Here is a 21,915-nt window from a genome sequence, read left to right on the forward strand (position 1 = left end):
AAAACTAGATGACAAAGGTTTAAAATGAGGTGGGGAGGAACATTTAAAGTGGATCAGAAGGCAGGTTCCTCCGCTCACACACACATACACAGAGCAGTATGTTATGAATATAATGCAGGATGTCATATTTGGATGCACGTGGTATATGGAATAAGGTAGATGATCTTGACATGCAGTTAGTTTTTGGCAGGTATGACATTGTGGGCATCACTGGGTTGTGACTGAAAGGAGATTATAGTTGAGGGCTTAACATTCAAGGATACACTTTGTATCGAAAGGACAGGCAGGTAAGGCAGAGGGGGTGGCGTAGGTCTGTTAGTAAAGTATGAAATCAAATCCCTAGAAAATGGTGACATAGGATTAGAAGATTTAGAATCCTTGTGGATTGAGTTACGAAACTGCAAGGGTAAAAGGACCCCAATGAGAGCTCTATACAGGCTCCAAACAGTTGTCAGGATGTGGACAACAAAATACAATAGGAGATAGAAAAGGTATGTTAAAAGGACAAAGTTTACGACAGCCATAAGGGATGTTAATATTCAGGTCATTTCAGGTTGGTGCTGGATCCCAAGAGAAGGAACTTGTAGAATGCCCACAAGATGACTTTTTAGAGCAGCTTGTGGTTGAGCCCACTAGGGATCAGCTATTCTAGATTGGGTATTGTGCAATGAACCTGATTTCATTAAGGAACTTAAGGTAAAGGAACCCTTAAGGAGGCCATGATCATAACATGATAGAATTCACCCTGCAGTTTGAGAAGGAGAAGCTGATGTTAGATGTAATCGTATTATAGTGGAGTAAAGGGAATTATAGGAGCTGGCCAAAGTTGATTAGAAGGGGACACTAACAGGGATGACGGCAGAGCAGCAATGGCTAGAGTTTCTGAGAGCAATTCAAAAAGAGCAGGATAGATACATCACAAAAAAAAGTAGTAATATTTTAAAGGCAGGATAACACAATCATGGCCCACAAGAGAAGTGAAAGTCAATAAAAAAAAAGCAAAAAAAAAGTGTCATATAATAGAGGAAAAATTAGTGGGAAGCTATAGGATTGGGAAATTTAAAAACCAACAGAAAAGCCATGGGGGTGGGGGGGGGGCAGATGAAATATGAAGATAATCGGGCCAAAAACATCAAAGAGAATACCTAAAGGTTTTTCAGATATATAAAAAGAGTAAAAGAGAGCCAAAACTAGATAATGAATGACTGGAAACACGAGGAAATCTGCAGATGCAGATGAATGACTGGAAAATGCTCCTGGAGAGGTAGTAATGGGGGACAAGAAAATAGCACGCAAACTGAATAAGCACTTGCATTAGTTTTCACTGCGGAAGACTCGTGCAGTATGCCGTAAGTTCGAGCATGTCAGGGTGACAGAAGTGAGTGCAGTTGCTATTACGAGGAAGAAGGTGTTTACAGAACTGAAAGGTTTGAGATAGACAAGTCACTTCGACCAGATGGACTACACTGCAGGGTTCTGAAAAAACTGAAGAGATTATGGAGGCATTAGTATTGATGTTTCAAGAATCAATAGATTCTGGCATAGTTCGAAGGACTGGAACATCTCCCTCCACTCTTTCAAAAGGAAGGGAGTCAGAAGAAAGGAAATTATAGGTCAGTTAGCCTGATCTCAGTGGTTGGGAAGATTTTGAAGGCAATTGCTTTTGGAGTACTTGGAGGCAAAAAGATAAAGCAGGTCAAAGTCAGCATGGTTTTCTTAAGGAAAAATTTTGCCTAACAAATCCATTGGAATTCTTTGAAGTTATAACAAGCAGGATAGACAAAGCAGGAGAATTGGTGAATTTTGTGTACTTGGATTTTCAGAAGCTCTTTGACAAGGTGCTGCACAGGAGACTGCTTAACAACAGCCTATGGCACTACAGGAAAGATATTAGCATTGGCTGATTGGCAAGAGGAATGAGAGGGAATAGAGGGAATCACTTCTGATTGGCTGCTGGTGAATAAGTGGTGTTCTGCTGTGGTCGATGTTCAGACCGCTGTTTTTTTTTACATTGTATGTTAATGATATAGATGATGGAATTGATGGCTTTGTGGTCAAGTTTGCAGACGATATAAAGATATGTGGAGGGACAGGTAGTGTTGAGGAAACAGGGATGCTGGAGAAAGACTTGGACAGATTAGGAAAAAGGCCAAAGAAGTGGCAGATGAAATTCATTGTTACGAATTGTATGGTCATGCACTTTGGTACAAGAAATAAAAGTGTAGACTATTTTCTAAGGGGGAGAGAAAATTCAAAAATCTGAGGTGTAAAGGGACTTAGGAGTCCTCATGCAAGGCTCCCTAAAGGTTAATTTGCAGGTTGAGTTGGTGGTGAGGAAGGCAAATGTGATGTTAGCATTCATTTCTAGAGTTCTAGAATATAGAAACAAGGATGCCAGATTGAAGCTTTATAAGGCACTGCTGAGGTATTGAGAGCAGATTTGGTCTCCTTGTCTAAGGATGGATGTCCGGACATTGGAGAGTATTCAAACGAGGTTCATGAAAATGATTCCACGATTGAAAGGCTTTATCATATGATGAATGTTTGATGGCTATAGGCCTGTACTTGCTGGAATTCAAAAGAACGAGGGGGGACCGTATTGAAATTTAGTAAATGTTGAAAGGCCTCACTAGAGTGGATGCCAACAGGATGGTTCCTAAGGTGAGGGAGTCTAAGACTAGAGGACATAGATCAGAACAGAGGGATAACCATTTAGATTGATGAGGAACCTTCTGTAGCAAGAGTGATGAATTTGAGGAACTCATTGCCACAGGCCACTGTGGAGGTCAAGGCATTGGGTATATTTAAGGCAGAGGTTGATTATATTCTTGATTAATCAGGGCATGAAGGGATATGGTGAGAAGGCAGGAGAGCGCAATTTATCAGCCATGTCGAAATAGTGGAGTAGACTCAATGGGCCAAGTGCCCTAATTTTGTTCCTATATCTTATGGTCTTACACAGGGATAGGCAAGGAATACAGAAACATGGGACAATCTCAGGAAGATAGGATTTTTTGTAGAAGACATCGGCGCTGGCTGAGATGAATCTCTTTCCATGCAGTATAACTATGACTTATATAGTACCTTCAATATTGCAAAATTACAAACAATTTGACATCAAAACAAAATTGTGTTTAGTGCCTCAGCAGCTAAAATTGTGCCTGCCAATTATGGAGAGACTAAACAATAAGAAAATTTGGAAATGGTGATTTCAGAGGGATATTAGGCAGAAAGTATCAAAAATAAAAAACAGCCTCACAGATATCTAAAAATAGGAGAGAGAAGTATAAAACTGAGCTTCTGATTAAAGTCAATATTGGTCAACAATTGGCATAAGCAATGAACGAAGCTTGGTGGAAGTTAGAATGAAGGATTAGAGCTTGGATGACTTCAAACTACCAAAATAGAAAAGCTAACGTTACCTTATTATTGAAATGAATTTATCAACCCTTTAACATCATCTTAATTCAAGTTTGCTTTGGTCTGTTTCCAATCCTAAAGAACCCCTTCATTTTTCTCCAAAAGTTATTACTTCAAACATATCAGTTTAAATTAATTTCCTAGTCCCTTGAAAAATGCAGGGCTTCCTATTTAAGTCAGTAGGTCACAGTAACACTCACACCAAGGCTCATTTTTTCCTCTCAATTTTCTACATTTAGTTTTGCCCTGCAGGCACCCAGGATACAGAGTTCCAAGAATGTAGCAATCCAATCTTCCTCAAAATTTTGAACTACAAATTGGATTAAACTTTAGAAAGTTTTTGCTTTAAGAGCTACTGTAGTCAAGCCTAATCTCATCTGAATATGCATAGCCTTGCTTAAAAGCAAGCAATAAAGGGGACAATACATATTGAACTATTCTCTAACCTTGCAAGTGCTAGAACCAAGTATTTGTTCTACAATTGCCTTCAATCAGTTAACAGCACTGAGAGTCAAATCAGTTCTTGTACACAAAAGTATAATATGAAGAGGATTATAACCATAGTGTAGGTATGACTCTCATATCTAAAATATGATAGGTTAAGAGATCAGCATCACAAGCTGAAGCAGGAAAACCAATGCCCAAGAATGGAAAAGACTACAGAAAGTGGTGGATACAGCCCAGTCCATCACAGGCAAAACCTTCTCCACCACTGAGCACATTTTCATAGACTGGTGCCGTAGAAAGCAACATCAAACATCGAAGACCTTCAAACATCCAGGCCATACTGTCTTCTCGCAACCACCATCAGTCGGGGAGTACAGAAGCCTTTAGTCCCACACCACCAGGTTCAGAAATAGTTATTATCCTGCAGCCATCATGCTGCTGAACCAGTGAGGATAATTTCACTCACCATAACTCTGAAGTGATTCTAGAACCTACAGGCTCACTTTCAAGGACTGTACAAATCACATTCTGAGCATTTTTTTTTAATTTGAACAATCTGTCTTCTATTGTACATTGGTTGTTTGTCAGATCTTATCTACAGCTTTTTTTTGTTCTATTGCATTTCTCTATTCTCTAGTAACTGCCTGCAAGAAAATGAATCTTAAGGTATTTAGTAACATATACATACTTGGGTAATAAATTTTATTTTGACTTTGATGAAACTTCAGTTTTATACAATGCACCGTGATTTTTCACCACTGAACAGAACGTTTACCACAAAGCATTTCTTACCCTAGGTCCCTGTGGATGATTGGGGTTTTATACAATGCACTGTGATTTTTCACCACTGAACAGAACGCTTACCACAAAGCATTCCTTACCTTCAGGTCCCGATGGATGATCGGGGTTTTGCACTGGTGCAGCCTTGCAACGGCTTCACAGGTATCACAGAAAATTTGCAGAATTTCATTTTCAGTAAAACCTTTCTGTAGTCTCTGGTTCATTTGGTTCACTACTTGACCCGCTATCAAATAAATATCAAGCTTAATTGAGAGTTCTGCAAAAATTAGTGACTTCAAATTCAAAACAGTACACATCAAGTTTTTATGTCAAACACACATAATGAAGTTGCACAATATCATTGGAAAAGCAAAACAAAATACTGCACAAAAGCAAATTTTAATACAACAATGTTCATCATGTATAATTATCACTTAGTTTTTAAAGATATTGAAGTTTTTAATATTCAGTGCTGACATTCTTCAAAATCAACTAAAGATAGTAGAGAAATTATAACAACATTAGGACCTGCAGCTTGTGCAGACAGATACAGCTCAAAGTCTTGGGCAGTAGTAAAGCATTTGTCATTAACCTCAAAGAAAGCTGCCTACAAAAATGTAATTGAAATCCCTTCTCAACTTTGAATATCATCATGGCGTCAGTACACAGGAGCTCTAATATCCAACGTCATAAATGTTATCAAACCAGTTGCGGAATCAATTACTTTGAAAAATTCTCATGCAACAATAACTTGGTAACTGGAGAGCAGAACATGAGACTAACTTACCAGCCAAGGTGTCATCAAACATTAACATTCATGGAGTTGTGAAATAAAACTAAGGAATAGATCCCATGCTGAATTGGATTTTCAAAGCCAGCAATATTTTGAGTTGTAGATATACATTTTAAATGTTCAAGAGATATGGCTTTATACGTGAGCTAACATTTAATCATGGCTTAGGGTAGCTTTTGAAAGTTCATTTATGCTTCATTCAAATTCTCTGATCTATAAAGTTTTTACAGAACAAATAAAAAGTTAAAGCATTTATCTATTCAATAACTTTAATAAGATTCCCAGCTGCAATGGTAAAGGAATAGAGGATTCAAGGAATACACAGCTACAAATTAGAATCATGCTTACAGATTGAATGGTATTATGTAGTATCAAAATCATGAACTACATCGAGTCTCTCCCAAACATCACGCACACCAGCACATACAACATACTAAACTCAGGACATATAAAGACAATTATTGTTTCACCTGGGAAATATGCTTGGGCAATGAGTAAAAGATCCAGTTTTGGGCAGTTACACAGAAAAGTACCATGGAAGGAGAAAATGAATTGGGGGAGTAGCAAATCAGAACTTTATGGAAGAATGTGTTTTTCGCGAATGAGAAGCAGAAAGGAAAATAGAAGGCAGGCTGGGGTGCAAATTAGACAACAATGGTTATGACCATGTGATACACCCTTTTGGATTCACTGAATTCAGCTGATGAATTTTCACAGAATGGCAAGCATTAGGTACCATGACAGTTTTCAGTTCTGAAATCTTTTTGGATGAGTGCAGACATGCTCACAAAAAAAATTGAGATGAAATTTGCCTATGTATGGTCCACTGAGACAGTTGACGAAAATCAAAAATATTGGTAGTTCATTGCTATGTCTCACTAAGCTTCTAATGAACAGTCTAAAGAACAAAAGGAACACAATTAAAGTAATGAAATTGATAACAAATGTATCAAACTATTGAAAAGCAAAACTTTCATGAGGAGACAACTCATTCTTACCTCTGCAGTATTCCATTAGAATAAGCACTTCCCAGACGTTATCTCCAATTGACGTAATTCCACAATCCAAATAACCCACAATATTTTTATGGCCTGAAAGCTCTTTCTAAAGGATTTTAAAAAGATAAGCTAATTACACTAAAAGGTATTACAGGTTTATCTGTGTTACACACTTATATTCTAATTAAAACATCACACAGCACTTCATAACACAATGTAGTGAATTCCCCAACCACAACCAAAATCACAGATCAAACCCAAGTCAAAAGTATTTTTCTTTTAAAACATCTCAAGTGAAATCAAAGTTTGGATAAACTCAAATCATCCATTTGAGGCCAGGTAAGCAATCTTACTCAAACAAGAAGCCATCCAAAAGGTTATTGCCCAGGGTAATGCGAGCAGTCCCAAAGAAAACAACTGACAGTTTAGGCATCTCCACAAATCAAAGACTTACATTCTACAGCACGCATGTAGGCATCCCAAAATTTACAGCTTTTAAAACTATACAGGAGATTTGAAGGTATCACAAGAACCTCAAGACTAATTGCAATTTATTTCAATGTTTTGCCCCAGAATTTTAAAAGAACATACCATAATAGTAACCTCTCTTTTACAGACATTCAAGTCGTGTGCATCGTTAACATACATGCGTTTCAGGGCACAGCGAACACCGCCATGAGTTCGAACTAAGAACACAATAGAAAATCCACCTGCAACACAATTAAACAAAGATATACATTTTTATAGCTCAAAACAGTTACTTTACCTCTGAATTATAGAAATTTTAATTGTCTTTCGCGCCCTAATTGGATAATTCTCAAGATATGTATGGATTTTTTTGTTTTTAAATCTCATTTAAAAGAATCCCAATGCAATATAAATATTCTTTGATGAAATCAAAAATGCTAAGTTCTTATAACATTCAATGGCAAATCTAAATTCAACTTCCTCAGAGATTATTTTTCACCATCTCTTAGCTACATCCATTTTTAAAACACTACCCCCATCGCTATTTCACCAAATCTGGTGAACAAGTCCAGATTTGAACATTTCTATGACTACATGTGGCCCAGATGTTAATGTTCAGGACAGACTAATAAACCAGTCAGTTTTAGGGCAATATACTGCACTAGATCGAACAGATGCAAATCCAGAGATGGAATGGTTTCCACCAGTCCTGCTATCACAGCCTTGTCCTAAGCCAGGAGGCAGGTTACCAAAGCAGATAATAGCTTTTTATGAAAGAAGCCAACTTTAATTTTATACCTGTGAGACATCACGACTATACTGCAATCACACAATCCCATGTCTACCCAAACACCTCGCTACCTCTCCTTCAAGGGTCCTGTATATTTCATAACATCAAGGATGGAGGTGATAGGGATCATTCATAATCAACTGACCACATGAAGTCACAATCCAATGAACATGAGATCAGAGGATCTCTTGCCTTCACTCCTATGCCTCATTATTATCTTCATAATACCACAGCAATGATGGAGGGGAGAGGACTTGAGAGGAAGGACTTGGTTGTTCTAAAGTAACAGCGCTAAGATTCAACATCTGAGCAAATGTGTATGGAGACAGGATTTTTTTTCAACATCCAGAACAACAGAACGGCACCAGTTTAAAAAATTCTTAAAAATAGTAAGTTTTTTTTTGGAAGAACAGTGAGGTCACAAGCCTAAGTGGGATGAAAGAATAAAGTGAACGTGGAACCAAGAATCACTTGGTCATGCCAGATGATCGTAAGTCAAAAAAAAGGTACAGACGATGCACTAGGATTGACTTGTACTGGAAAAGCATTGAAATAACAAAGTCAAATCTACACTGAAACATGGTTAAACGACATTTAGAAAAGTGCACCAAGTCTGATCATCAGGTTGTAAAAGAACAGAGAATCTGGAGAAGACACCAAAAAGAATGACACAGAAGATATGAGAAAGGCAAGGAAAATACACATTCAGGAAAGATACAAAGTGCTGAGTCTCTTTGCCCTTGAGAAAAGGTAGCTAAGAAATGATGCAAGAGATCTATAAGAGTATGAAATGTTCTTGTACTGCTACAAAGTAAAGCCCTAGACTATACTAAGATGATAGTTCACTATATAGAGGAGAATTTGGAAGTTTCATTACTCAAAGCATTGTGGGAATGCAAAACACAGTCATAGCCAGCAGCTGAAGAAAGTGGAATATACACATTTAAAATAATCTGTGCAAGGAAGAAATTGAAAGTTACAATGATATACAGTACTTAGATATGGAATGACGGAAAGTGGAGCACAATTGCTGGTATTAATTGATTGGGCCAAATGACAGCGTATGGCATAACTGCAGAGAAAATGAGTATAACCTAAAATTCTGCCCCCCCCCCCACAATCAATCAGCTTTAAAACAATTAACAATCCATGCTCTACTGTAATCACAACAGTAATTAATCAGAATCAAGTTTAATATCACTGGCATAAGTTGTAAAATTCATTGGTTTGCAGCATTAAACAATAATAAAAAAAGTACAATACTATATTTTTATAATTACATTAAACCAGCAGTGCAAAACGAGCAAAATATGAAAAAATAGTGAGGTAGTGTTCATGGATTCATTGCCCATTTAGAAATCTGATGGCAATGGGGAAAAAACTGTTCATGAAACATTGAGTGTGTATCTTCAGGCTCTTGTACCTCCTCCACAATGATAGCAATGAGAAGAGGGTATGTCCTGAGTGATGGGAGTCTTTAATGATGGATGCTGCCTTTTTGAGGCATTGCCTCTTGAAGATCTCCTCAATGCTGGGGACACTAGTGCCCATGATGGAGCTGGCTGAACTTCTGCAGCTTTTTCCAATCCTGTGCAGTGGTGATGCAACAGTTAGAGAGCTCTCCACGGTATATCTGCAGAAATTTGCAAGTCTTTGGTGACATACTAATTCTCCTCAGACTCCGAATGAGATACAACTGCCGTCATGCCTTCTTTGTAATTGCATCAATACTGGATCCAGATAGATCTTCAGAGATGGTGACACCCAAAAATGCTCACCCTTTCCACTGCTGATCCCTCAATGAGGACTGGTATGTGTTCCTCAACTTCCCCTTCCTCAAGTCCACATTAAGTGTAAGGTTGTTGTTGTGACACCACTTAACCTGCTCACCTATCATGTGTGCCTCATCACCATATGAAATTCTGCCAACAATAATTGTGTCATCGGAAAGTTTATAGATGGTGTTTGAGCTGTATGTAGCCACAAAGCTGTGAGTAGAGCAGTGGCTAAGCAAGCATCCTTGGGTTGCATGCTTAATAGTTTTAAAACAACCTACATGCATTAATTCATAAGTTATGCTGAAAATCCAAATGTAAACTTTCCATGCCAATCATTCAGAAAATGTGGAAAATACACAAAGCAGTCAAGGCAAGAAAAATTCCATGTTCATCAAGAAAGGTCCACTTGCAACTGTAGAAGAGCAACACTGAGTTGTGTAGTTCAACATTGAAGTTAACAGTGCTGGCTTACCCAGTGGAGGAAAAGCAGGAGCAGGGTAGGAGTGAAACAAAAGATGGCCACAAGCAAATAGATAAAGCATGTGCAAAATGTGTGACACATTTATCAAGATTAATGGCAATACATTGAAGCCATCTTGACCCAGGTAGTGCAAAACGTTGTCCCACAGATTTTGGGGTAAGCAATTCAGCCACAACATTTTCTTTAACTGCAGAGCAATAAGTGTTAACACTTGGGCAGCTATCATAATTTTTGATATCTAAAGGCTTTAATTCTTACTTTGAATGTGCTAAAAACTGGATAGTGGCAAATACCATTGTAAATAGGAAAAAGGTAAAGATATTTAGCCATGTTGGGCCCTAAAACCTGGATTATATTACCTGCTGCATGGTTGATATCCAGATTTCAGCATCTATATAACAAATCATATCACAACCCCAGAAATAATCATGTCCAGATTGTAGATAACAGACTGGGTTTGTACTCGTGGAATTTAGAAGATTGAGGGGGGATCTGATTGAAACGTATAAAATCCTAAAGGGATTGGACAGGCTAGATGCAGGAAGATTGTTCCCGATGTTGGGGAAGTCCAGAACAAGGGGTCACAGTTTGAGGATAGAGGGGAAGCCTTTTAGGACCGAGATTAGGAAAAACTTTTTCACTCAGAGAGTGGTGAATCTGTGGAATTCTCTGCCACAGGAAGCAGTTGAGGCCAGTACATTGGCTATATTTAAGAGGGAGTTAGATATGGCCCTTGTGGCTACGGGGATTGGGGGGTATGGAGGGAAGGCTGGGGCGGGGTTCTGAGTTGGATGATCAGCCATGATCATAATAAATGGCGGTGCAGGCTCGAAGGGCCGAATGGCCTACTCCTGCACCTATTTTCTATGTTTCTATTCAGTAAGTATATCAAACAGTAAATTGCTGTAAAGATCATGGACTGCCAAAGCTATTAGTAGAGGAGAGCTACTAGGACTTGATGTTTCAATCCCTATGGTAAATTGGCACTCTCGATGTTGGCAGTGGGTTTGGAGTGGTGACAAAGGAGGGAGGGTAGGTACGTCATCAGGATCATCAGGTGGGCACCCTCCTTTGACGTTTCATTGATAAGCCTACGACGTCTCCAGAGGGCTCAACGGTGCTACCTGGCGTCCCAGATACACCCCCTCAGTTCCATACCCTCCTGTTTTCATCTTGCAGCTCAGTTGTCTTTCCTTTTAATCCAAATCCAATTGCTGCTTTCTTCTGCTGCATTTGACAAGGACTTGATTGCTTGTTGGAGGGAGTGACCCTTCACCCCCATCTTCTTCAATAGACTGGTCGTAGATGTAGCAACGAATCCCCTGCATCCCACTTCTACAGGGAAAATCTTAAATTGACAGGCATGGTCTGTATTTTACTAACAAAGTGAATGCTATTGTTATCACACCAGCACCAACCAAAATGGCAGAGTGGGTCATTCTTGGGTTTGCCAAATGATAAAGCACATTTCCTCACCACCCAGTCAGCTTTGATGCATCAATCTAAGAGGCCAAACAGAATTGTCCACAAAGTGAAGATGCACTTCAGCAATGCAAACACCAACTTCCAAATACCCAGTGATTTTCACACTACTATTCATAAAAGATTAAACACAAGAGATTCTGCAGATGTTGGAAATCTTGAGCAACACACAAAATGCTGGAGGAATTCAGCAAATTCCAAAGCATCTACGGAGGGAAATAACAGTCAATGTTTAAGGTCATAATATCGACTGTTTATTCCCCTCCACTGATGTTGCCTGACTTGAAGTCTTCCACCATTTTGTGTGTGTAACTGAGACCCTGTTTGCTATTCTTCTCTACATGGAATCAGTAAAGCCATCTTGCATCTATTATCTCTGGGCATAGAATATTCAATTGTCTTACCCCTCCAGAATCCTGGCATCCAAGTGAATGAAGTCATGTTTAAATTAGAAAAAGAGAAAAAAAACACTTTGGGAGTGAAGAAATTTCACATTATATTGCTACGATTACAATTTGCTGACATCATGAACCTCTATTGACCATTGTTAAGCTGAAGTCAGCAAATGTCAAAAATTGCAGTATTGTGAATCCAGTGGAGGACAATGACTTTGCTAGCACACAGCTATGTAATCACATACATTCTCAGGACTATGCACCATCTTGGTTACCATGCAAACAGAAACACAAATGGACAATGATGGAGCAATATTGCAAGTGTCACAATTTGGAGGTGTACTTATGTCAACCAGTAGGGATACTGAATTAAGACAGGATCTTGTTCTTTTCAAAGTCCATGGACTTAACTGTGATTGGCCAACTTTGAGATGTAACATTATATCCTGTTAAAAATGATCCATAGATCACAACTCCTGTGCTGTTCTAGAGTCATAACAAAGCCCACAAACTAGGTATGATCTGATCTATCTGAAAGCCATCTGGAATTTTTCCATAAGTTTTAGACCTCTGGCTATTCTAGAAGCCAAGAATGCATCAAAAGCTTCAGAATTTTGAGAAATAGCTAACATCCTATAAGTATGCTTGATAGACAATAGACAATAGGTGCAGGAGTCAGCCATTCGGCCCTTCGAGCCAGCACCACCATTCACTGTGATCATGGCTGATCATCCACAATCAGTATCCAGTTCCTGCCTTATCCTCATAACCTTTGATTCCGCTATCTTTAAGAGCTCTATCCATCTCTTTCTTAAAAGCATCCCGAGATTTGGCCTCCACAGCCTTCTGGGGCAGAGCATTCCATACATCCACCACTCTCTGGGTGAAAAAGTTTTTCCTCAACTCCATTCTAAATGGCCCGCCCCTTATTCTTAAACTGTGGCCTCTGGTTCTGGACTCACCCATCAGCAGGAACATGCTTCCTGCCTGCAGCGTGTCCAATCCCTTAATAATCTTGCAGGTGTGGTCTCACCAGGGCCCTGTACAGCTGCAGAAGGACCTCTTTGCTCTTATATTCAATTCCCCTTGTTATAAAGGCCAGCATGCCATTAGCTTTCTTCACTGCCTGCTGTACTTGCATGCTTGCTTTCAGTGACTGATGTACAAGAACACCTAGATCTCGTTGTGCTTCCCCTTTTCCTAACTTGACTCCATTTAGATAATAATCTGCCTTCCTGTTCTTACCACCAAAGTGGATGACCTCACATTTATCCACATTAAACTGCATCTGCCATGCATCTGCCCACTCACCCAGCCTGTCCAAGTCACCCTGCATTCTCATAACATCCTCCTCACATTTCACACTGCCACCCAGCTTTGTGTTATCGGCAAATTTGCTAATGTTACTTTTAATTCCCCCATCTAAATCATTAATATATATTGTAAACAGCTGCGGTCCCAGCACTGAACCCTGCGGTACCCCACTGGTCACCGCCTGCCATTCCAAAAGGGACCCGTTAATCGCTACTCTTTGTTTCCTGTCAGCCAACCAATTTTCAATCCATGTCAGTATTCTCCCCCAATACCATGTGCCCTAATTTTGCCCTCAAATCTCCTATGTGGGACTTTATCAAAGGCTTTCTGAAAGCCCAGGTACACTACATCCACTGGCTCTCCCTTGTCCATTTTCATAGTTACATCCTCAAAAAATTCCAGATGATTAGTCAAGCACGATTTCCCCTTCGTAAATCCATGCTGACTCGGACCGATCCTGTTACTGCTATCCAGATGTGTCGTAATTTCATCTTTTATAATTGACTCCAGCATCTTTCCCACCACCGACGTCAGGCTAACCGGTCTATAATTCCCTGTTTTCTCTCTTCCTCGCTTCTTGAAGAGAGGAACAACATTAGCCACCTCCAATCCACAGGAACTGATCCTGAATCTATAGAACATTGGAAAATGATTACCAATGCGTCCACAATTTCTAAAGCCACCTCCTTAAGTACCCTGGGATGCAGACCATCAGGTCCCGGGGACTTATCAGCCTTCAGACCCAACAGCCTATCCAACACCATTTCCCGCCTAATATAAATTTCCTTCAATTCATCCATTACCCTTGGACCTTTGGCCACTATTACATCTGGGAGATTGTTTCTGTTTTCCCTAGTGAAGACAGATCCAAAGTACCTGTTCAACTCGTCTGCCATTTCCTTGTTCCCCATAATAAATTCACCCGCTTCTGTCTACAAGGGCCCAATTTTGGTCTTAACTACTTTTTTTCCTTTTCACATACCTAAAGAAGCTTTTACTATTCTCCTTTATATTCTTGGCTAGTTTACCTTCGTACCTCATTTTTTCTCCGCGTATTGCCTTTTTAGTTACCTTCTGTTGCTCTTTAAAAGTTTCCCAATTCTCCAGCTTCCCACTCACCTTTGCTATGTTATACTTCTCTTTTATTTTTATACTGTCCATTACTCCCCTTGTCAGCCACGGCCTCCCCTTACTCCCCTTAGGATCTTTCTTCCTCTTTGGAATGAATTGATCCTGCACCTTCCGCATTATTCGCAGAAACACTTGTCATTGCTGTTCCACTGTCATCCCTGCTAGGGTATTGTTTCATTGAACTTTGGCCAGCTCCTCCCTCATAGCACCATAGTTCCCTTTGTTCAACTGTAATACTGACACTTCCAAGTTTCCACTTCTCCCTCTCAAATTGTAGATTAAAACTTATCATATTATGGTCACTACCTCCTAATGGCTCCTTTACCTCGAGGTCCCTGATCAAATCTGGTTCATTGCACAACACTAAATCTAGAATTGCGTTCTCTCTGGTAGGCTCCAGTACAAGCTGTTCTAAGAATCCATCTCGGAGGGACTCCACAAACTCCCTTTCTTGGGGTCCAGTACCAACCTGATTCCTCCAGTCTACCTGCATGTTGAAGTCCCCCATAACAACTGTAGCATTACTTTTACAACATGCCAATTTTAACTCTTGATTCAACTTAGACCCTACATCCAGACTACTGTTTGGGGACCTGTAGATAACTCCATTAGGGTCTTTCTACCCTTAGAATTTCTCAGTTCTATCCATACTGACTCTACGTCTCCCGATTCTATATCCCCCCTCACAAGGGACTGAATATCATTCCTCACCAACAGAGCCACCCCACCCCCTCTGCCCATCAGTCTGTCCTTTCAATAGGACGTATATACTTGAGTATTCATTTCCCAGGCCCTGTCCACTTGAAGCCATGTCTCTGTTATTCCCACAACATCCTGAACCATTACATCCGTGATTCTGAGTTATTACACCAAAGACAGCAATTCTTGTGCACTACGCTAAAGTGAACTAAGTTTATGTTCTTTAGGTGATTAACATCTAATCAAAATGACTAAAGTGCTTCCAACACAACTCCCTTACTTATAAGACTGAATCATCTGAGGCATTGTTATGCATCCCATGGATCACAGACAGCTTCTGTCAGATAACAGTCCTCAACTTTTTGTAAGCAAGTCTGAGCACTTCCCGTAACAAAGTAGGTTCTAGCACATTTTGCATGTGCTATATTATCCTTCACCTAAATGGTGCAACTATGAAGGATGTACTAACTTTTGAGGAAGTCTAGATGAAAAAAAGAATTATTAGCCAATATTTGCTTCAACTCTTATTTACATACCAGACTTCACACCACAAATGAAATAAAGTCTGCCAACATAAAATGCCGTAGGAACTCAGCAAGACCTATGAAGGGTCTCAACAAGAAACTTTGACTGTTTACTCTTTACCATAGATGCTACCTGACCTGCAGAGTTCCTCCAGCACTTTGTGTGTGTTGCTTTGGAATTCCAGCATCTGCAGAATTTCTCTTGTTTGCAAAGTCTGCCAAGATATTTTAAAATATTAGCCTTGCATTCAACTAGTCTCAAGGCTGATTTTTTTTTCTCTGGAATTTCCAAACAACTGGAGCAAATACAAGCTACAATAACATGATCAGACCTGTCCAGATGTTCTATCAAGAGTGAGGTAATGGTCTGGGATTTCAGACATCCAAAGCTCCAGCAGACATCTGGAGAGGCAGCCAACCACAAGGAACCTTTGACCAAAACAAAGGAAATAGACACAGTCACAAAGAAGACCTCTCACCATCACAAGTTCTAAATGCTAGATCTTCCAGATGATGTCAGAAAATTTTGTTCTTGCTCACAAGGCCACACCAGTCTGTTCTAGCTACTAATGATCATTTCTGTCTCAACAGATTCCATTACTTCAAATGAACTTACGTGGCAATGCAAGATGCCAGAGATATATATGATCTCATTTATACAGAAGTGGCTACATTTTATCATTTGGTAACAAATTTCTCAACCCAGGAGCATAATCCACTGAATTTATTCTGAGTTTGAAGAATCAACTTTAGCCCAGGAGCTAGTAATTATGCTGTGTCAATGACCTGTTTGTCAGTGGACCTGCACCTGCAGCTATCTTGAAGTTGCAACTGTGTGTCACTTCAAATTGCCCTTCCTCATGTCCTCAGTTTTCTCCACTGCCATGGTGAAGCTAAATCCTAACTAAAAGAAAGTACATTATATTCCATTTGGATAGCCTACATTCCAAAGGTATCAACATCAAATTTTTCAATTTCTAGTAATCCACTGCGTCCATTTCACATTCTTATTTGTCCACTGAGGTTCCCTCTGTGTCAAATTTCCCATGTCCATCTACTAACCTAGCCATCTAGGTCTTTTCTCTGTCCTATCCTCCCTACCTACACCCTCCATCTGGTTCCAACTGTTCATCATTTCCCACCCAAGGCAAATAATAAATTCTGAGTCTGCCTTTCATCTACCAGCCCCATCTCAGCTGTCTTTTGCTTTCCCTCTTACAGTCTACTTTCCCTCTCAGTCACAACTCAACATGTTGTATGTGCATCCACAGATGTGGTTTGACCTTCTGAGTTCTTCCATCAGTTGCTTCTTTACCTCCAATGACCTGTATTCAGTTATATCTAGTTGTTCAATTCACTATACTTGGGGACCATGGGCTGGTGCAGTGCTGATTCATCAACCATTAACCAGCAAAGAGCCAGTATAAGAAAAGGGATTACCATCACCGCCTGAATTAGTGCATAGACGTGAGAAAAATCTGCAGATGCAGGGAACCCAAAGCAACACGCACAAAATGTTGGAGGAACTCAGCAGGCCAGGCAGCATCCATGGAAAAGAGTAAACAGTCGACGCTTTGGGCAGAGATTCTTCAGGACTCATAATCAGGACCTCCTCAGTCCTGATGAAAGGTCTTGGTCTGAGACATTAACACTTTACTCTGTTCCATTAGTTGCTGGTGGCCTACTAAATTCCTGTGTGTTGAACTGGTGCAAGTCCTTAAAACCATACATGTAGCAATTAGGATAGGATTATGATAGTAGAACTTAAGGAAATAACTCCCATGATTCCATTCCAATTAAAATACTCATTACAGATAAGCCAATTCAGGAGACTACCAAGTAAGAGTGCGCACCAAGACTGTCTACAGCATGAAAATCCATTCAAAGATAATTCTAAAAAATATGCTAACCAAAATACTGAACTGTCATATAAAATGATAGCATAACTGAACATCTTAGATCATGGGTCCCCAACCTTTTTGGCACCGTGGACCGGTTTAATATTGACAATATTATTCCGGACCGGCCGAGCAGGTGGGAGTGGGGGGGGGTATTCAAGTAGGGTTAAACTCACCTCAACATGTCTTTTACAGTTATGGTTGTCAACTTTCTCACTCCCAAATAAGGGACAAAAGTAGCAGTCAAATCCCGGGACACTTTACCCCAGGAAAGACTACCATGACCATGAAGCCTTGTGCGGGCACCTGTGTGCGCATCCGTGACGTGCGCATGCGCGCGTACGTGCCGATTTTTCCCCCCACAAATCGGTTTTGCCTTCATCTTCCCAACTATACTGTACATACATTATTTCTACTTTATATAGGCTGTGTACTTATCATATCATTCCTGCTTTTACTATATGTTAGAGTTATCTATTTTCGGTTGTATGTGTTATTTGGTATGATTTGGTAGGTTACTTTTTGGGTCTGGGAACGCTCAAAAATTTTTCCCATATAAATTAATGGAAATTGCTTCTTCGCTTCACGCTATTTCGGCACAAAAGGTTTCATAGGAACGCTCTACCTTAGCAGGGGAAATACGGGACAAACCAATTTAGCCCAATATACAGGATGCCCCAGCAAATATGGGACAGTTGGCAACCCTATGCTCAAGTTCAACAGTGTGCGACAGGGAATGAGGAAAGGTGCAGCCTACTCATATCGTTTCCTCACGGCCCGGTAGCACATGCTTTGAGGTCCGGTACCGGTCCGCGGCTGGTACATTCATCACTAACCCAATAACGTTTAAACTTGAAAACTAAGTGTTAACTAAGGAACTTAGAAGACCTCAAAGGCACTATGCATGCAATGAGATTCCGATCTGATATTACAAAATACTTGAATGTTAGGAACACTGATCAAAAGTTGGAACTAAATGGCTCCACAACTGCCTCAAAATTGTGCAATACCACACACAGTCAAGAGAGATGCAGCAACTGAACAGAAAAGCTTCAAACAACCACATTAGATCCCATTGTAGAAACTCAGTTTGGTTTTCAGCCAAACTGCTAGGTGGATGTTCCTATATAGTGCTTCTTTCAGATTTTGATCACACAAGTGACTACAAACTTGCCATGTTGCACAGTAGTTGAACACAAACTACAGACCAGTGCAAGAGTCTTACGCACATGAAAAAAATCTGTAAAGCAAAGATGTTTCAAAAATAATGAAATGAAAAGTTTCTAAATATCAAAAAACACACTTTAAAGAACAGTAAACAGTAAAATAACTAAATCAAATCAGTATTTATTGTGACCACCCTGCATCAATTCTCTTATGTACACTGTTGTGCAGTTTTGTAAGAAAATTGGCTGGTAAGTTGTTCCAAGCATCTTGGAGAACTTGCCACAGTTCTCTGCAGACCTTAGCTGTCTCACTTGCATCTGTCTCTCTAAATAGTCCCAGACAGCCTCAACAATGTTTGAGATCAAGGTTCTGTGGAGGCCATACCATCTGCTGCAGAACTCCTTGTTCTTTTCACTGAAGATAGTTCTTTATGATCTTGGCCTTGCATTGGGGGTCATTGTCCTGCTGCAGAATGAAGTTGGGACCGATCAGACACCTCCCTGATGGCATTGAATGATGAATGAGAATCTGTTTGTACTTCTCAACATTGAAGATTCCATTAATTCTGACGAGGTCACCAACTCCATTAGCAGAAATGCAGCCCAAACCTGCAGGCAATCTCCGCCGTGCTTCACTGTTGGCTACAGACACAACCGTGTAATGCTCTCCAGTTCTTTTACAGCAAACTGCCTCCTGTTTGAGCCAGAATTTTCAAGCTGTGACTCATTGGAACAGAGCTCTTGCTGCCATTGTTCAGCACCCCAGTCCTTGTGTTTTTGTGTATAGGTGAGTCTCTTGGCTTTGTTTCCATTTCAGAGGAATGGTTTTTTGGCAGCAACTCTTGCATGAAGACTTCTGACAAGGCACCTCCAGACTGCAGAGGAGTATTCCAGTGGTCTCTGAGTTCAGAGCTGACAGCAGTGTTGGACTTCTTCCAATTTAGAAGAGACGATAGTTTGATGCATCTCTTATTTGCTGCACCCAGTTTCCATGGCTGACCACTGTGTTTTGGTCCTCAACCTTACCCATTTCTTTGCGCTTCTTCCAGGAAAGCAAGGCCAGCACATCTTGAAACTCCTGTCTGTCATGAAATTTCTGCTTGGGTGAGACTTTGCTGATGCAGGATCTTGTTGCTGTGCTCACTCCTGCCATGGTGTAAGAATTGATGTCTTTGTTTCATTGCACTGTGGTATATACCTACAGAGTAATCCAAGTTTTTAATTTGAAAAGTGGTCTATTACTTAATGTTACTTTCTTTAATGAAATACAAAAATCTCTAACATTTAATATTTTGGAAAATGAATGTGCAGAAATCTAAAATTTGCTCTTTTCTACAACACACTAAGAGACAAAAAATGTCTATTTAAACAAAATATATAAAATATCCAGGCTGCCCAATGTACTGTGTAAATTCCCAAATTATTCATTTTATGGAATTGATGGTATATTCACTGAATCCAAACATGTATCAAGACAAACAAGCACTATGTCATCACCTGTTACTGTCCCATAAGCATTCAATCAACCAGTAAACTTGTGTTTCCTGATTCTCACTTTGACTTCCACTAGAATTGGGCTCCAAGCAGTCATGATTCAGAAACACAATTAAATCTACATAGAGTGAAGCAAAGCCCAACTTGAAAGAAATTAAATCTAATATGAATAACCAAACATGAATGTGTTTTTTTTTCCTGCATACTTGAAATTCTTTAACCAGCTGTATTAAAAAATAATCCAGAACTTGCAGTTGGTATGGTGGTCTTTCTGAAAGATGCAGTCCTGCTAGCAAAGTTCACCAAATACATAAATTTAACCTATGACCGCTAACAGTTTTTCCAAACATGCAAACTCACAGGATTCCTCTAAAGCCCAGCACATATCCCAACAGGATAGGAGAACCTCTAATTTAAGGTCAATGTCCTCAGATATAGCATCAAAAATCCTAATCAGGAGAAAACATTGTTTTGCACTAAAATACTTTTCTTCTTCTAAGTGCATTGTTTTGTAAAATAAATGCATGCAAGTTATGGTATATTTATGTTTTTCTTGCTTATATGATGCAATCTGGCTGTGATACTGCAGTAACTAAGTTTTTCATTGCACCTGCACGTACTCACGCAAATGACAAAGTAGACTGACACTTTGCTTAATCCTCTCTCATAACATTGGATAACATCCTATTTTCCTTCCAAATTACTTGCCGTACTTGCATGCCAAAATAATGTGTTACAAATCTTGCACATTAAGGACCTGCAATACCAAACATTGGAAACTGAGAATGCGATCTTGAAATTGTTAACGAGACTAAATAACTCAGTTTCTACCATCATAGGATGGGTGAACATGATGAATGAAGAGATGAAAGTTTAGTTATAATGATCAGGGATTCACTGGCTGCGTAGCCAATGGAATAGTAGCTTCAAAATAAATTAGACATGCATGAAACAGCACATCCTAATGTCTTCACCATTGTTTTGGGAGATTTTAATCAGGCCAGTCTGAAAATAAACCACTAAGCAATTACCATCAACAGATCACTTGCAATACCAGAGGAAACAACACACTGGACCATTGCTACACCACCATCAAGAATGCCTATTGTGCTATTCCAGTCTCTCACTTCAGGAAGTCTGATCACCTAACTGTACTTCTACTTCCTGAGTATAGGCAGAGACTGAAGACTGCAGCACCAGTAGTGGGGACCAAGAAGGTACGGACAAGGGAAGCGCAGGAATGCCTACAGGACTGCTTTGAATCAGTGGACTGGACCATATTGGGATTCATCTTTGAACCTGGAGGAGTATGCTGCAGTTGTTACCAACTTCATTAAAACCTGTGTGGATGAGTGTGTGTCTACAAAGACTTACTGCACATTCCCAAACCAAAAGCCATGGATGAACCAGCAGGTACATCGTCTGCTGAAGACTAGATCTATGGCATTCAAGTCTGGTAATCCAGGCCTGTGCCAGAAAACCAGGTAGATTTGCAGAGGGCTATTTCAAGGCAAAGAGACAATTTCAAACAAGGTTGAAGGTGACATCGGATGCACAACAACTCCGGCAGGGTTTGCAAGACATTACTTCCTACAAAGCGAAACCCAATAGCATGAATGGCAGCGATGCTTCACTACCAGGTGAACTATGCCCCCTTTGAAATGAAGAACACAACCACAGCTGTGAAGGTCCCTGTTGCACCTGGTGACCTTGTGACCTCTGTCTCAGAGGTCGATGTTAGGTTGTCTTTAAAGTGAACCCTCGCAAGGCGGAAGCTCCAGATGGAGTACCTGGTAAGGCTCTGAAAATCTGTGCCAACCAACTGGCTGGAATATCCAAGGACATTTTCAACCTCTC

The 21,915-nt window shown here is 40.0% G+C and overlaps 1 protein-coding gene across 1 annotated transcript in view; it reads right to left on the reverse strand.

Annotated features, from left to right (window-relative positions):
- Window positions 1–21,915, reverse strand: part of bmp2k (BMP2 inducible kinase) — a 92,256-nt gene that overhangs the window by 48,928 nt on the left and 21,413 nt on the right. Inside the window, exons 2-4 of the mRNA XM_072253139.1 lie at window positions 7,030–7,148; window positions 6,439–6,544; window positions 4,749–4,891 (exon numbers count right to left, since the gene is read on the reverse strand). Coding sequence (XP_072109240.1) covers window positions 4,749–4,891; window positions 6,439–6,544; window positions 7,030–7,148 — 368 coding nt within the window. The remainder of the gene's footprint in view (window positions 1–4,748; window positions 4,892–6,438; window positions 6,545–7,029; window positions 7,149–21,915) is intronic.

The sequence above is a fragment of the Mobula birostris genome, chromosome 3, assembly GCF_030028105.1.
Source record: "Mobula birostris isolate sMobBir1 chromosome 3, sMobBir1.hap1, whole genome shotgun sequence".
Lineage (NCBI taxonomy): Eukaryota > Metazoa > Chordata > Chondrichthyes > Myliobatiformes > Myliobatidae > Mobula > Mobula birostris.